The sequence below is a fragment of the Notamacropus eugenii genome, chromosome 2 (assembly GCF_028372415.1).
Source record: "Notamacropus eugenii isolate mMacEug1 chromosome 2, mMacEug1.pri_v2, whole genome shotgun sequence".
Classification (NCBI taxonomy): Eukaryota; Metazoa; Chordata; class Mammalia; order Diprotodontia; family Macropodidae; genus Notamacropus; species Notamacropus eugenii.
Genome location: NC_092873.1, coordinates 110,930,548 through 110,947,442, shown reverse-complemented (window position 1 = coordinate 110,947,442; position 16,895 = coordinate 110,930,548). Strand labels below are relative to the sequence as shown.

General features: G+C 36.7%; 1 protein-coding gene across 9 annotated transcripts in view; it reads left to right on the top strand.

Annotated features, from left to right (window-relative positions):
• The window catches only part of CYP39A1 (cytochrome P450 family 39 subfamily A member 1), a 135,307-nt gene that overhangs the window by 47,675 nt on the left and 70,737 nt on the right, over nucleotides 1–16,895 (top strand). For all 9 annotated transcript variants that reach the window (XM_072642353.1, XM_072642356.1, XM_072642351.1 and 6 more), the window contains one exon: nucleotides 3,319–3,409. In XM_072642353.1, coding sequence (XP_072498454.1) covers nucleotides 3,319–3,409 — 91 coding nt within the window. The remainder of the gene's footprint in view (nucleotides 1–3,318; nucleotides 3,410–16,895) is intronic.

Sequence of the window (16,895 nt, the reverse complement as noted above, 5' to 3'; positions counted from 1 at the left end):
GCAATGCTACAATTTTTATTTATTTTTCTAATCTATAAAATACTTGTAAAAGAAAACCCTTTATTATATTTTTACTAGTTGCCTTAATTATCTATAAAATTGCCTGTGTTTTCTGTTACTTTGTATAGAAAGGACCAACTGTTCCCCTTCTTAGAATTCTAAAGAAAAAGAATAGGGAAAAATATTCAGATGTGAATAATGCAAAACTCTTCCATGTGTCTCTTTAGAAATGAACATAATAATAATAGCAGTTCTTCCTCTTTTGACCACAGAGGGGAGTACTTGGTTCAATTAAAATTGTATATTTCAGTTCCAAAAAGGAAAATGAAAAAGAGCAGTTCATGATATCTTTATCTGGGCTTTTTCCAGAGTGATTTGTCATGGAAATGCAAGCCACTTCTGCCTTCCTTTCATTCTTCCTTTCTTGAGGAGTGTAAAAAACAAAATCCCATTTTTATTTTATAGCTGATAAAGTTTTCAGAAGGATTTGTTTTTGGTTTTTGTTTTTTACATATAGCAAAAGGAGCACTGGACTTAACAATTAGAAAGCCTTGCTCTCCGACCCTTAGGCTAGATAGTCGTAGGCATAACATAAACTCACAGATTTACTGTTATCTTATACCTTAGAGGACATCTAGTTCAATTCACACCTAAACAGAAATCTTGACAACATTCTTGACAAGTGGCCTTGCAATCCCTACCATGAAACCTCCCAATGAATGGAACTCACTAACTTCTGAGATATTTCTGGATAATTCTCTTGTTAGGTTGTATTTCCTTATATAGACCCAAAATTTGACCGTCTGTGTTTTCTACACAATAGTCATGGTTCAGCCCTCTGTGACCAAGGAAAACAAGTAAAATCCCTCTTTCATGTAACCCTTTAATTTCTTGAATATAGCAATCCTGCCTTCCACCCTCAAGGTTTCTTTTCTTTAAACTAAGCACCCCCATTTGTTTTAATCAGTTCTTGATTAACATACTTTAGTGCCTCCTCACAAACTTGCTTGTCTTCTGGTTATAGTTCTGCTGGTCAATGTACTTTCTTAAATATGGTATCTAAAACTGAAAGCACTTCAGATATCTTATGATTGGGATAAGTTCTCCCCTGTTCTGGATTTTTGGGGGGCTAGTAAGGAGAGGGGTAAGGGGATGGTTCAGACTTGTGACTTCATTGGTACAAGGAGCTCCAGATAAGACAGCTCTTGGTGCCTGTTCTGCAACTTGCCCTGTATGTCGCTGTTCCTTCATTTTCAAAAAGTGCCATCATGGGCTGGCGTCTTGACTCCTGCATGAATTGGATACAAGTGAGGCAGAGTTTCACAGTCATCAGCCTCACTCTCTCTTTCAGAGTTATTCAAGTCCAAGCTATACTGCTTTTAGGAGACTGATCACAGCTCATAGAATTTAAAGATGAAAGGGACCTTAGATACCATCTGGTTCAACTTTCTTACTTTACAGAAGAGGAAATAGATGTAGAGGGTCAAGTGACTTGGATAAGGTCTCACTGGGAGTAAGTAAATAGAAAAGCCCAGAATCTGAATTCATTTTCTGTGACCCTAAATTTCCTGTTCTTTCCTTTCTACCACTATATGAGGAGGCAAGAGAAAAGTCAGGACTACGGGTGATGATCAGGGATACAGTGTGACCTTGGCATATTTGCTATCTGGCAAAACTCTAAGTGCTCCACAGTACCTCCTTCAGCCACCGTCATGACTGTTGGAAAAAATTGTTCTCATCCACCCATTCTGCCAGGGGAAGTCTTCACATGCTTGGAATAGACACCACTCAACTCATCAATGGGTTTGAGCCCTGTTACTTACCCTTAACCTGGGTTAGCCCATCTGTTGCGATGATTTTACCAGGGTGTGTGGCTTCTGTGCATGCTACAGCTGCTTGGAGTCATAGCTGACAGTTGAGTGAATCAGGCAGACACCTGAATACTTAACCATCATATTTCAGATGAAAAACTTCACAGATTCTCTCTGCCTCTGAAATCTGTTCTCTATCTGCTGTGCCAAGCTGGCTGTCTCATTCTAGATCCTCTAATTCTGTTAATACAATGAGCCCCAAGCTTCCATGCCTCTTCCTGATGTGGGGGGGCAACCTTGGATCTTGAAGAACGTGCCAGGAGAACATATATTATAGGTCCTCCTAAGGTGGAAAGACTTTGTGTCTGAGCCAGTGACAGACCATATTTCTCTCATCTGAGGATCAGCTTAGCTACATTCAGATATGTTTTTTTTTTCCTGAATTTTAGTTTCTTCATCTGGGAAATGGGGATAATTGTTGTACTGTATTTATCACAGCAATAAACCATAAGTAAATGTGAGCTTTTATATCTAAATACTATAATTATAACAAAGTACATCAATGTATGATTAGAACAAAAGTATTATATAATGCTATAATTTATATAAATTTAACAAAGATTATAACAAACCATATCAACATAAAATACTAATATTTTATTAAGAAAGAAGTTACAGTTCGCGTTAGATTCAAGACAGATAATCTTTCCAGTTACAACAATATCCTGCTCTGATGGTCATATATTTGGCCAAGTATTGGGAAATACAGTTTTCATGTCTTAAAAATTAGTACGGTTTCTAGAGCATTATGTTAAAATGTGTTTATGGTATCTGAAATACATGTGGTTTGTTAATTGTATCTATATATTGCATTTAAGCCTTGAAAAATAAGAGTTTTTTTCCCTCTCAGAGTATGTGTTAGATAACATATGTCTTATGATTTTCTATTTCCGAATGTGTAAGTTGTGGCTATACTGCTTTTAGGAGACTGATCACAGCTCATAGAATTTAAAGATGAAAGGGACCTTAGATACCATCTGGTTCAACTTTCTTACTTTACAGAAGAGGAAATAGATGTAGAGGGTCAAGTGACTTGGATAAGGTCTCACTGGGAGTAAGTAAGTAGAAAAGCCCAGAATCTGAATTCATTTTCTGTGACCCTAAATTTCCTGTTCTTTCCTTTCTACCACTATATGAATTTCTTCTGTGGCTTGTGGAAGCCAGTCCTATTACTTCATAGTTATACCATATATTGATAACAGTGGTACAGTGGATAGAAAGGTGGACCTGAAGTCAGAAAGATCTGAGTTTAAATGTGAACTCATACATCCACTACCTTTGGGACCCTGGGCAAGTCACTTAACCTCTATTTGCCACAGTTTTCTCAACTATAAAATGGTTATAGTAATAATAGCAGTTTCCATGCTGCATATTAAATATTTTTCTCCCTCCTTCCCCAGAGCCATTGCAATTTAAGTTTTTAACCAACTTTTTTTTTCTTTTCAAGGTTGCATATTGGACAATTGTTTATGTTCTTTATAATCCTTCTATTTACGAGAGCATTATGGAAGGCATATCTTCTGTGTTTGGTGAAGCAGGTACAAAATAATAACTAGATGACAACTGAAGATGTGGTGGTGGTGATGCCATTTTCATATTTTTGAATTTTATTTGCCATTTTGTTTTGTCACTAGAGGCACAACCCAGAAAACCCCTGAACATCTGGGTGTAGTATGGTATAGCAGAAAGAGATCTGGACCAAAGAGGGTAGATATTTAAGGGCCACCTCTGAAGCTTTGTACTTGTGTGACTTTGGAAAAGTCACTCTCTTTTGTGCCTCCATTTCTTCATTTATAAAATGAAGACATTAAATGACCTTTGCTCTCCCTTCTATTTCCAACTATGTGATCCCATGACTTTTGTCTCCAGAATATAACCTAAGAGCGTATTACAATGGATAGAATTAGTCACTTTACTTTTCATAGTTCATTGATGATTAACAGAAAGAAAATATAAATGGTTTAATTTTGCTAATGTGGTGTCATCTGTTATCCTTTATGTAAGTTTTGTTGGCTCTTAGTGTATAATCCTTACTTATAGTTTACATTGTTGTCACCATCATGGGTAAATTGTTTTTTATCTCTGCGTTTTATCCTCTGCTTCACTGTAAATCAATCTTCCTGTGTTTCTCTGAAATCTTCATATTTTTTTATTCTGTATGACACAGTTATATCCCACGATTGAAGACCCATTTTTATAAACTATTTACTCAATCAAATGAGATATATTTGTAAAGCACTTAGAGTGCTTGGCATATAGCAGGCACTATCTGTATACTTATTCTCTTCCCTTTCCCCTTCTCCAGTAAGATTGCCTATCACTTTTGATAAGTCTGTATACTGAAAATGTTACTGAAAATTCCTTATGGCTTTCCCCACAAATTTTCTGAAAAAAATAGTTCATCAGTACTTAAGACATAAAATAATGCTATCCGTTTCAGATTGCAAATTGACCAGATTCAGGTCTTATTCTATATTCCTTTGCCTGAAATTGGGACGTGAGAAAAATCTCCTTTCTTTACATGGCCATGGTATGTGAAGCAAGTCCAGAGTCGGACATAGTTGCCATTATACCAGTTTAAGAAAAGATATTTTAAGTTTAAAAGATCAATTTCTATGCTCATGTATATAGTAAATGAGAATTGTTTAGTTCACATTTGAAATAAGAAAATAGGATGCAAAAAAGATATACTACAAAGGGAAAAATGATGGCCCAGATTATTTCCAAAAGAGTTTTATTCAGATTATCTTTTTAAATTAATTCCTGTTCATTAACAAGAATTTATTAACTTATTATTGAATGCGCCTTCCTTTTCCTCATACACAAGGCTCCATATACTCCATATGAAGTGATGAGATGGTCTCTAAGATCCATTCTTATAGTCTATACCTGGCCTAAAGATTTAGGGCAGGAAGGGATCTTATGGATTAAGCTATGCTCCCTTGTTTGACATAAGAGGAAATTGATGCCTAGATAGCAGAAGTGATTTGACTAAGATCATTCTGAAAGTAAAACACAGATCTTCTATTTTGTCAAGTCTAGGTTGCTTTTCATTACCCCACAGACTGGAGATTGAAACAAGTGTACAGTCATTGGAATAGAGGATATGCACTTTTTAGGTTGAATTCGACGATGATATTTATTCTTTATGTATTTTTAAAAATTTAAAGCATTTATGAAATGCCTGCTGTATATCCAGCACTATGCCCTGGCAATATAAATACAGAAGTAAATCAGTTCAGTCCCCTAGTCCCCACTGAGCTAAGGAAGAAAATTTTGATCTGGGAGTTACAGTGATAGTGAGGGGAGCTCTAAGGCAGTCATTTGACTTATTCCTATAGTGATCATACTGATTTGATAATTGTTTCCAGAGAAAAAAGTAGAAAGATGCAGTGGGGTGGGAAGCCCATAATGAATGGCTGATTGGGATTTGAAATTGGATATGAAATCATGTAGATTTAACAGATTCAGGTAAGTTTTCATTTGCTAACCCGACAACATGAAGTACTGTAAGATTATAAAGTACTTCATGTACCTATTTCATTTAATACTCACAAAAATCGTGGTTTTGTTCAGGAGATGACCGAATTCCTATTTTTTTCACAAGATAAGAGCAAGAAGGAGTGCCAGGAATTCTTAATTCTATCCCCACACTGCACATGTATGTGTGTTTGTGTATGTGTATAGAAGGACTATGAGAACTTTATTCTTTATTTTTTTAACTTTTTTTATTGTGAAATTAGTAGTCATTCATAAACACACTCCAAAATATAAAGAACAAAGCATAAAAAAAATGTGAATTTCTGCTGTTTAATTTTTCAACCTGAGATCTTCATATTTTATTTTTAAATTTTATTTATTTTTATTTTTAATAGTATTTTATTTTCCCCAGTTGTTTGTCAAGACAGTTTTTAGCATTCATTTTTACAAGATTTTGAGTTCCAGATTTTTTCCCTTACTCCTTCTCCCCTGTTCTGAAGATGGTAGGCAATTTGATATAGGTTATATATGTGCAATTATGTAAAACTTATTTCCATATTAGTCATAGTTGTGAAAGAAGAAATAGATCAAAAGGAAAAAAAATCAAAAAGTAAGTGATAAAAGTTCTTTCTGCATTCAGAGTCTGTCAGTTCTTTATCTGAATGTGGATAACATTTTTCATCTTGGGGCCTTTGTGCGTGGGTCATTGCACTGCTGAGAAGGAGCTAAGTCATTCATAGTTGATCGTCACACAGTGTTGCTGACGCTGTGTACATTGTTTTCTTGACAACATATTTCATTTTGCATCAGTTCATATAAAGTCTTTCCAGGTTTTTCTGAAATCTTTCTGCTCATCACTTCTTAATGCACAATAGTATTCCATTACATTCATAAAACACAATTCATTCAGCCATTCCCCAGTTGATGGGCATCCCCTCAATTTTCAATATTTTGCCATCATGAAAAGGGCGCTAACAAGAACTTTAAAGAGACTTCTGCAGCCTTCAAACATGGGGGAAAAGTTCTGGTTCCTGCTTGTATCTTGTAAGTTCTGAGGAAAAAAAAACAAAACCAGAAATCTGAGAAATATTTCTCGTCTCTTCTGGTTGATTTTCTGAGTCTCATTTCTGTCACTAAAAGAGGGAAAATTCAAAATAATGCTACCTGCAAATGCCAGTGCAAATATAAGAACTTTATTATCGTCTTTCTGTCAGCACATCTCCAATCATGGAACTGGAGATCAACTTCTAAGAAGTTCTAAATACTTTTGTTCCTTTAGTTGTTCGATCATAGGATTGATGAAAAGGTTCAGATACATTCCTAGATGGCAGATCTGTACCAGATTTTTAAAGGAAATTAAAATGGCTGTGATACACTCCTACCTTCTTGAGAGTAACTAACAGATCATTTATTCTGTGAAGTTTGGATTCAGTCAAAGGGCTGCTCTTGAGGACCTAGAAAGCCACATGTGGCCTCAAGGCCGCAGGTTCCCCATTCCTGAGCTAGTCTGTCAAATTCTTAGCTGTCATCTTGGATGGGAAAATTCTTTTTGAATTTATAATATCTACACAGGTAGATATACATCTTCATATATACGTATATATCTATACATGTGTTAGTTTGTGTGTATACACACACACATACAAATTACTCCTGATATTTCCTATGGTTAGAAATTGGCTTTGCTATAAGATGTTAAACATTCAGTTTGGATTTGATGAGTTATCTTCTTTGAATTCTACTATCCACTTCTTGGTAGATTAAGGAATAAGATTATGTAAAAAAGTATTTCTTTGCTAAGCATATTAAAGCCAAAATGCAGTTTTCATTCCTAATGGAGATAATACTCCTACTAATCTGAGTAGTGAATATTGGTAAATTATTTTTAAGGCTGACATTTACATTTACTCTAGCCATGAATGTTGAACTTTTTAATTTTTATTTTAAAGGTAACAGGATTAAAAATGTTTAGCAGATGCTAAATAAACAAGCAATTCACTTTCATAGCCCTTCCTTGGAAGGATGTTGTGGTTAGTAAATTGTGTGGATGGATATTTGTATATAGGCTTGTATGCAGTAGCAGATGGACCTGAGGTAGTAAGAATAGGGAAGATCCCTTGGGGGCTGCAGAAGCCATGACAAAACTTCTCCTTCAGAACTGTTGACAGGACAATTAGTATAAATATCAGCCACGGCTGAATATGTGTCATCTATAAAATCATCCTCTAGCTTGATATTTCTGGAAGCTACAATGGTGTAGAACCACAAGAGTTGTCAATATAGTGTCCAGCTCAGAAATGAGTTTTTTTAAGAAAAAGATTCATTCATAATCAGAATACCAAGAGCACAGCTTTCAGAAGTGGTTGCAGAGTTAACAGTAAGCAATGAACAGCAAATGTTAGAAATGTAGGTTTATGATGATAGCTTCAGAAATTGTGACACTTTTTCTTAATCCACTTGCAGTATTAGAATGACTGGAGGCATCCTGTAATCTGTAAATATAAAAGGGGGAAACTTTAGTTATTTACATCATAAACCACGATTTGAGAATTCATTTATTAAGTGTCTGTGTGCAGAGCACTGTGGTAGTTATCTTCTAAGAAAGATACAAGATGTAGACCAAATTCAAACTATCCCCAAATGCAACTTATGAGAGAGAGAGAGGGAGAGAGAGAGAGAGAGAGAGAGAGAGAGAGAGAGAGAGAGAGAGAGAGAGAGAGAGAGAGAACACTCAGCTGCTCCTACACTTCATGATCTCCAGAAATTCCTCATTCTGAAAAATGAATTCAATTCAGAAATTCATGCCTCCTCAGCACCTTCTGCCTCTGTTTGGAGAGGGCCAGATCCATTTGAAGAGTGGACCCAAAGCATTCATATCATCATCCTCCACCTGACTGCCCTAGTTATATTAATTCCAGTTACAAACTAATCATCTTGCAGGATATTAATTTCCTACTCTACTTCGTCATTTCATCATACCCCCAGACCAAATGCCCTTCTTCCCACGGCCAACTTTCAGCTTAATGGCTTGTCTTACCACGTTGTAATTTTCAGCTTCTTGAGGGCAGGGACTGTCTTATGCCTTTCTTTGTATCTCTGCCACTTGTACATAGTAGGCACTCAGCAGATAATTATCAACTCTGACTAATTTTGTAAGACACTTTGCATACCTTTTAAGTGCTGTATAAATATTAGCTATTATTAATTCTTTTCACAGATGACTCAAATACTCATATGCTGATGTATGTGTGATCTCGTCAGTGTGGGTTTCCCTTCCTCTGATGCAGATCAGAATCCATCCATACCTACCCATCCTGTGGTACCATTCTCCTCCTAAGTTTACTCATGTGGGGTTCACTGAATATGTTTTTCATGTACCGGTAACCTTTCTTACTCTCTTATTATGACAACAGCAGTGGCACACATGTCTTCTATCAGTTATCTCTTGTTCTCTCTATAAAACCAGACCATCATTTTCACTCATAGATTTCTTTGATGTTCCACTTTACGCAAAGGAGGAGTGATCAAGTTGTATTGGAAAGAAAAGTGGCTTAAAAATGAGAGGCACTTGGGTTCTGCCTCTTAGACCAAGTCACTTCACCTCCTTTGCTGGAGATTTGTCATCTATAAGATGAGAGAGTTGGACTGGATTACCTGCCTCGAAGGTCCCTTATAGCTCTAAACCTACAGTCATATACCTTGCCTTTAGAATGTTTCCCGTATATAATTTCTTGTTTGTAGTATTGCAGCTAACTCATGGGCACCACGATCCCCTCTGTTGCCCTCTTTGTGAGCCTGACTCTCAATCCTTTGGACACCATTGTTTTCTGTGACTCACAGCTAGAGGTGTGTTGCTGAATGTATGCTTGACATACTTTTGAATTCAACCTTCATTATTAACATTTTCTCCAACAATTTCTTAAATCTAGAGTCAATCAACAAAACAGTAAGTCAAGTCCCAGTTTGTAGTGTTTGCCCATTTCTGAAGTGTAAGTGCTTATACTGAAATTTTAACGCTTGGCTCTCATAAGCTGACTCTGGTACTCACCGTGTACAACTGCACACCAGAACTGATAGAATGTTATAATAAAAGGATGGATTTTTGTTTCATTAAGATGCTTGGGATCATTAAAAGAGCTTCACAATTTCCTATAGATAATCCAACCTGCTCACCTGTTTAATTTATGAACTGTGGGAAACAATGAGTAGTGATATCAGTAAAAAAGGAACAGGTCAAAGGTAAGAGTTGAAATAGTTTTCAGATATATTGAGTTTAAGTGACCAGTGGGACACCGTAGAGTTATCCTTTAAGCAGTTTGAGATCCAGATCTGTAGTCAGTAATTAAGCTATTTCTAACACTTCTCCAGGAAGTCAAAAACAACCCTGTCCTTGACAACACCTTTTGAGTCCTTTCCTGTTTTCTTGGTTGTGTCTGTGTTAGGTATTAAGATCATGGTAGTCATTAGTTGCTAGACCCTGAACATTATATTTCTGAATATCCAAATTAATTGTGATTGGTATGGTTTAAAAAAGTATGTGCTTTGAGACCATATTGACCCTTACCCTACCTGCACCTCACCCACTCCCCTTTCATGCTCCACAATTTAGATTTTATATGAAGCAGTATTGTGTATGTAAAAGTCTCTAAATTTTTTCTGCAATTATCCTTTGTTGAGTTAGCAGAACCATAGCATATAACTCCTGATTAGTGTCTAGGGACCCTAAGCATTTCAGGTGTTGCTTGCCCTTGCAATTTAGAGTTGGTGAATGGAGCTAATTGCTGATTGTTCCTTAAAGGGATATGGTACTTTTACCTATGTAAAATTAACTTGGACTAGGGTAGGAAGGACATTTTGAAGGTCACTGAGCATAAAGGATGATTTACTTTATTATGGGGTTATATTTGAGAATTTCTAGGTACTAGCCATATGGGTTTTATCTTTAATTGGTAAGCTATCAAATATCATGTAGAATTCTGTCTCTGAAACCAAATCTGATAGAGGTATTTTATCATCTTCTTTTATTATAAAGTGGATTATATACTCAGAATTTTTTACCTTTAAATATGTGCCAATATACTTTTTTTCCCATTAAAAATCATTTTGAACAAACACCAGCAAAATAAGCACTTCCATATAGAGTATAACATAAAGAAGGATGTGCATGAAACTACAAATCTATTATATTCAGCTTGCTTTTCTTTTTTAAGTATATAATACATTTGACATTTTACTTTCAAAGCTGTCCTAGTTTCTGTGATTCCTTCTGGCTGACCTTGTGTTCTCTTCTGTGCATTTCAAAAATACATTTCAATGACTTTCTTTTATTTTCTTTTCTTTTTTTTTTTTGGCAACTCTATACCTAACTGTCCTATCCTTCCCCATCTCCTTGCTCCCCCACCCCGATTTAGAAAAAGAAAAAGAAACCTCTTGTAACAAATAATGATAAGCAAGCAAAACTAATGACTACATTGGCTGTGTCCAAAAATGTATGTCTCATTCGGTAGCTTGAGTTGCTAAACTTTTTGTCAAGGCATGAGTGATAAGCAGCATGCTTCATCAGTCATTTGGAATGGTGGTTGGTCATTGCATTGATCGATGATCTTAAGCCTTTCAAAGCTTTTTGCCATTATAGTGTCATTGTATAAATTGTTCTTGGTCTACTTTTGCTCCTCTCACTCTCTTCTTAATCTCTTACAATCCAACTTCCAACCTCATCATTCCACCAAAAGTACTCTCTCTAAAATTACCAGTGATCTCTTAATTGTCAGATCCCATGACCTTTTTCAGTCTTCATTCTTCTTGGCCTTTAGCCTTTGACACTGCTAATGACTATCTTCTCCCTGATGGTCTCTTCTCTCTAGGCTTTTGGGTCATTGATCTCTTCTGTTTCTTTTCTTACCTATCTGGGTACTCCTTCTCAGTTTCCTTTTCTGGATTCTCATCTGTATCACACCTTCTAACCATAGGTGCTGCATAGGGCTCTGTCCTGGACCCTCTTCTCTTCTCTCTGTGTTCATTTGGTGATCTCACCAGCTTCCATGGACTTAGTTACTTTTTCTGTGTTGATGATTCTCAAATCTATGAAATCTCTGTAACCTTTCTACTGACCTCCAGTCTTGCATCTCCAACTGCCTCTCAGACGTTGTGAACTAGATATTCTATAAACATCTTAAACTCAGAGTTGTCCAAAACTGAACTCATTATCTTTCCCCCTAGACCTTCTCACCTCCTAATTTCCCTATTACTATTTTCTTTTTTTTTTAATGGATCATGATTTTACTTTAACTTTATTAATTTTGTATTGGGGGTAGTTTTAATTTATTAAATTTTAGTTTTCAACATTCACTTCCACAAGATATTGAGTTCCAAATTTTCTCTCCATCTCTCCCCTCCCTCACCCCAAGATGGCATGGATTCTGATTACCCCAACTCCAAATCTGCTCTCTCTTCTATCACCCCACCTTGTCTTATCCCTTTCCCCTTCTATTGTCCTGTAGGGTAAGATATATTTCTATACCCCATTGCCTGTATATTTTTTTCCCAGTTGTATGTAAAAACGATTTTAACATTTCATTTTTAAAGCTTTTAAGTTCCAAATTCTCTCTGTTTCTCCCTCCCCACCCACCCCCATTGAGAAGGCAAGCAATTCGATACAGGTTTTGCTTGACTCTACATGTATAACCATCCTATCCTGCCCTCCCCCACCCCCCATTTATTCTATTCTCTCTTTTGACCCTGTCCCTCATCAAAAGTATTTGCTTCTGATTACTCCTCCCCCGTCTGTCTTCCCTTCTACACAGTTTTATAGTTCTTTGGACATCATTCAAAATTGTTCTTTAGAATGATTGGACCACCTTATACTTCCACCGTTTATTAGTCTACCTAGTTTCTCTCATTCCTTCCAGCATTTGCCATTTCTGAGAAGTGTGAGACAGTAACTCAGAGTTGTTTTAATTTGTATTTCTTAAGTCAGTAGTGATTTATAATATTTTTCATATGATCATAGATAGCTTAGATTTCTTCTTTTGAGGACATCATTTATCAGTTGAATAATCGTTCTTATTTTTATGAATTTGACTCAGTTCCCTACATATTTGAGAAATGAGGCCTTTGTCAGAAAAATTTGCCCTTAGATTTTTTGATACTGTTCATGTCATTGTCCATGGTACCTTTTAGCAAAATGTGGTTTTCCTAATTTTCTCTTTTAATTAGGCCTATTTTTGCTTTTGTTTTTTCTGAGATCATAATTACTACTACCTTTGCCTTTTTTTTTCAACTAAAGCATAACAGATTCTGCTCCAGTCCCTTATTTTAACTCTGTGTGTCCCTTTCTATTTTAAGTGTGACTCTTGTAAACAACCGATTGTTGGGTTCTGGTTTCTAATCTTTTTTCTTATCCAATTCTGTTTTATGAGTGAACTCATTCCATTCACATTCAGTCCCAATTACTGTGTTTCCATCTTGTTTTCTTCTGTTTATCCTTCTCTTTTTTTATCCTGTTTCTCCTTAAAAGTCTGTTTTGCTTCTGACCTCCCTCAATCCACCCTCAAAGCTTTTATCACCCTCCCCCTTTACCCCAATATCTCTTATCCTTTTCTCTTCCAATTGCTCTATTAGGCAAGATAGATTTCTATACCTAACTGTGTGTGTGTGTATTTGTATACATATACATACATACATATCCATATGTATATACATATCCATACACACATACATATATTTATATATATGTCTTGTGTTTGAATGTCACATTCTGTATTCAGCTCTGGTCTTTTCATCAGTAATACTTGAAAGTCCTCTATTTCATTAAATGTTAACTTTTTCCTTTGAAAGATTATATTCAGTTTTGCTGGAGAGGTGATTCTTGCTTGTAATCTCAACTCCTTTGCCTTCTAGTATATCATGTTCCAAGCCCTGTGGTTCTTTAATGTGGAAACTGCCAAATCCTATGTAATCCTGACTCTTGGGTCATTGATCTCTCCTGTTTCTCTTCCTACCTATCTGGCTACTCCTCAGTTTCCTCTTCTGGATTCTCATCTTTATCACACCTTCTAACCATAGGTGCTGCATAGGGCTCTGTCCTGGACCCTCTTCTCTTCTCTCTGTGTTCATTTGGTGATCTCATCAGCTTCCGTGGACTTAATTACTGTTTCTATGTTGGTGATTCTCAAATCTATGAAAACTCTGTAACCTTTCTACTGACCTCCAGGCTTGCATGTCCAGCTGCCTCTCACAATATTTGAATTGTTTCTTTTTGACTGGTTGTAGTACTTTCTTCTTGATCTGTGAACTCTGAATTTTGGCTGTGATGTTTTGGAGACTTTTCATTTTAGAATCTCTTTCAGATGGTGATTCAATTTCTGTTTTGTCCTCTGGTTCTAATATGTTAGGGAAGGTTTCTTTGATAATCTCTTGAGAGATGTTGTGCAGGCATTTTTTAACCATAGTTTTCAGATAATCTAATAATTCTTTCATTTTCTCTCCTAAATCTATTTTCTAGGTCATTTGTTTTTCCAATGAGAAATTTCATATTTTTTTACTTTTTAAATTTTGTTTTTAATTGTATTTTGTTGTGTCAGTTCTAATTTTTAAGTAAGTATTCTCTTCAGTGAACTTTTGTACTTCCTTTTCCATTTAGCCAATTCTATTTTTAGGGAGTTATTCCTCAGTGGATTTTTGCAGTTGACTCTTTTTTCATGATTCTTTTACATTACTCTCATTTCTTTACCCAATTTTTCTTTTGCTTCTCTAATTTGCTTTTTAAAATCCTTTTTAAACTCTTCTATAAATTCTTTTTGGGCCTGAGACCAAATTACATTTTTCTTTGAGGCTTCACATGTGCCATTTTGACCCTATTGCCCTCTTCTAAGTTTATGCCTTGATCCTCCCTGTCACTGTAGCAACATTCTATAGTGTAATTCTTCTTGATTTTTTTTTTTTTTTGCTCATTTTTTCTGCCTTTTTTTTTCTGACTTGGTGTTTTTATGTGAGAGTTGGACTCTGGTCTTACACTGTCCCAAGTTTTTGTGCTGGGGCTTGGGGTCTTACTGTCCATTGCCCTGGCTATGCTGAGGCATGTGGAGGGGTCCTGATATTGGTGTTTGCCTGATCCACCGTACTGGGCTTTAGAATCTCCTGCTGGTCTGCTGAGGTGGAGCTTGTTGCTGGCTTGCTGGGATGCTTCCTGTCCTTGGCTTGCTCCCCTTCTGCTCAAGTGAGACGGAACTTTCCTGCTGATCTTCCAAGTTCCATAGGCTAAAAGATTGCTTCACCCTGTCTTTTTTACTGGTTTTGGTTTTGCAGGATTTGTTTTGGGCTGCTATTTTATGGTTGTTTGGAGGTGAATACAGGAGAATTATGGCGATTGACTGCTTATTCTTCCTTCTTGGCTCCTGGAAGTCGCAATTTTAATTTTCAAAGAATTATTATCTTCAGTGAGCTTTTTTTTTTAAATCTGCGCCGCCCCCCCCACACACACACACCTTTACCCTATTTTGCTTTTTAGGGAGTATTTTTTCTTCAGTAAATTTTTGTGCCATTTTTATCATTTGGCTCATTTTATTTTTAGGTTACTTTTTTGGTGTTTTTGTGCCTTTTATTAAACTACTAATTCTCTTTTCATAATTTTTTTGCATGATGCATTTCTTTTTTCTAATTTTTCCTGTACGCTCTTTTTGCTTTCTTTAACTCTTTTAGTAAATCTTGTTTGGCTTGTGTCCAATGAGCATTTTTCTTTGAGGCTTTACTTACAATCTTTTCACATTATGATTTTCCTCTGAATTTATTTTATGGTCTTCTCTGCCCCCATAGTAGTTTTATGATTATTTTTTTGTTGGTGGTGGTGGTAGTGTTTGTTCATTTTTCTAACCCGTGGAATGGGAAGCACTGTCCCAAGCTTTAGGGTTTTTTTTTCCTGCTATTTTCTGCTAGTTCTGAGAATTTGCAAATTTTCAGTGCCTCCAAAGTAATGTAATCCAAGGAGAGGTGTAGTCACTACTGTCTTGCTCTGCACTCTGGTCTTTACCCCGTTCTCTTGCAGTTGTAAATATTAGCACTCCTCTTAGAACCCTGAATTTCTGCCTATTTTTCAACATTTATTTCTTTCAAGATTTCTTGATCTCGTTCTAGATCTCTCTCTAGATTGCCTTCTAGATCTCTATAGAGCACTTTCTTCTTATGATGCTAGATTGCTAGATCACATTCTACATCTCTTTCTAACCTTATTTTTAGATTTACTTATATACTTACATATATATTCATATATGTATGTATGTGTGTATGTATGTATGTATGTATGTACATATATATTCTGTATAACCCTAGAACTGTGACCAGGTCTCCTAACTTCCTGCAGCTACTAGTAGTAATGTTCTTCTCTACCTTGGAATTGGGATCAGGCCTCCCTTGTAACCAATCATAAGTACTCTTCTGCCCTGAAATTGTGACCCAGAACTGCATATGGGCAGTAAAGTTGCCAATCAGTGCCAGCTGCACCCAGCAAATAGTCCCTTGTAATCTGTTTCTGACCAGTTGACCAACCCTCTTACTGTTGTCACAGCTACCTCCAAGGCCCGTGGCTGGTGCTGCTGTTGCACACTGTTCCACCCTCATGTTACAGATCCCTCCTGCCAACTTCTTCACTTGTTTTTGGATGGAAAAATGACTCACTTTGATCTTTTGTTAGCTTTGTCACTCCAAAATTTTATTGTTTTTTAGAGGGGAATGTTGGAAGAATTCAGCTTGGTGGCTGCCTCTAATCCACCCTCTTGTCTCAGCAGCCACATCCACTTCCGGGCCACGCGCTCTAATTGTAGAAGTTCTTCAGCATTCTCTCTTAGGCCGTCTCCTCTTCTGCTACTATACTATTTCACTTGGTGATCTCATCAGCTCTCTTGTATTAAATTATCTTCACTTTGTGAGTGTTTCTCAGATCTACCTATTCTGCCCCAAACTCTCAACTGATCTCCAGTCTCATATCTCCAAATATCTTTCAAAAATACTGAATTAGTTCTCCAGTAGACATTTTAAACTCTGTATGTCCAAAACAGAACTGGTTATCTTTTCCTCTAAACCCTCCCCACCTCCTACCTTCCCTATTACTGTAGAGGGCAACATTATCCTCTCAGTCCCTCAGGCTCACAGTCTAGGAGGCATGTTGGATTCCTCACTCTCTCTCACCCCTCTGCATCCAACCTGTTGCCAACACCTGCTGATTTCACCTTTGCAGTTTCACTAGTCTATGTCCCCTTCTCTCCTGTGACACTGCTACCACTGCAGTACAAGTCCTTATCATCTCTCTCCTGGATTATTGCAATAGCCTTCTGGAGGGTGTGCCAGCCTTAAGTCTCTTCCCATTCCAGTCCTCCTCCATTCAGCCCAGAAAGTGATTTTCCTAAAATGCAGGTCTGTTCATGTCACTCCCTGTAAGGTTAACGTAAGGTTAATAGTGGGTGGGGGGAAGAGTTAAAGATCTTAGGCCTCAGACTACTCTTGTTAATTTCTAATGAGGCACAAGGTCACGAGAGTCCTGCCCTCTGGCCC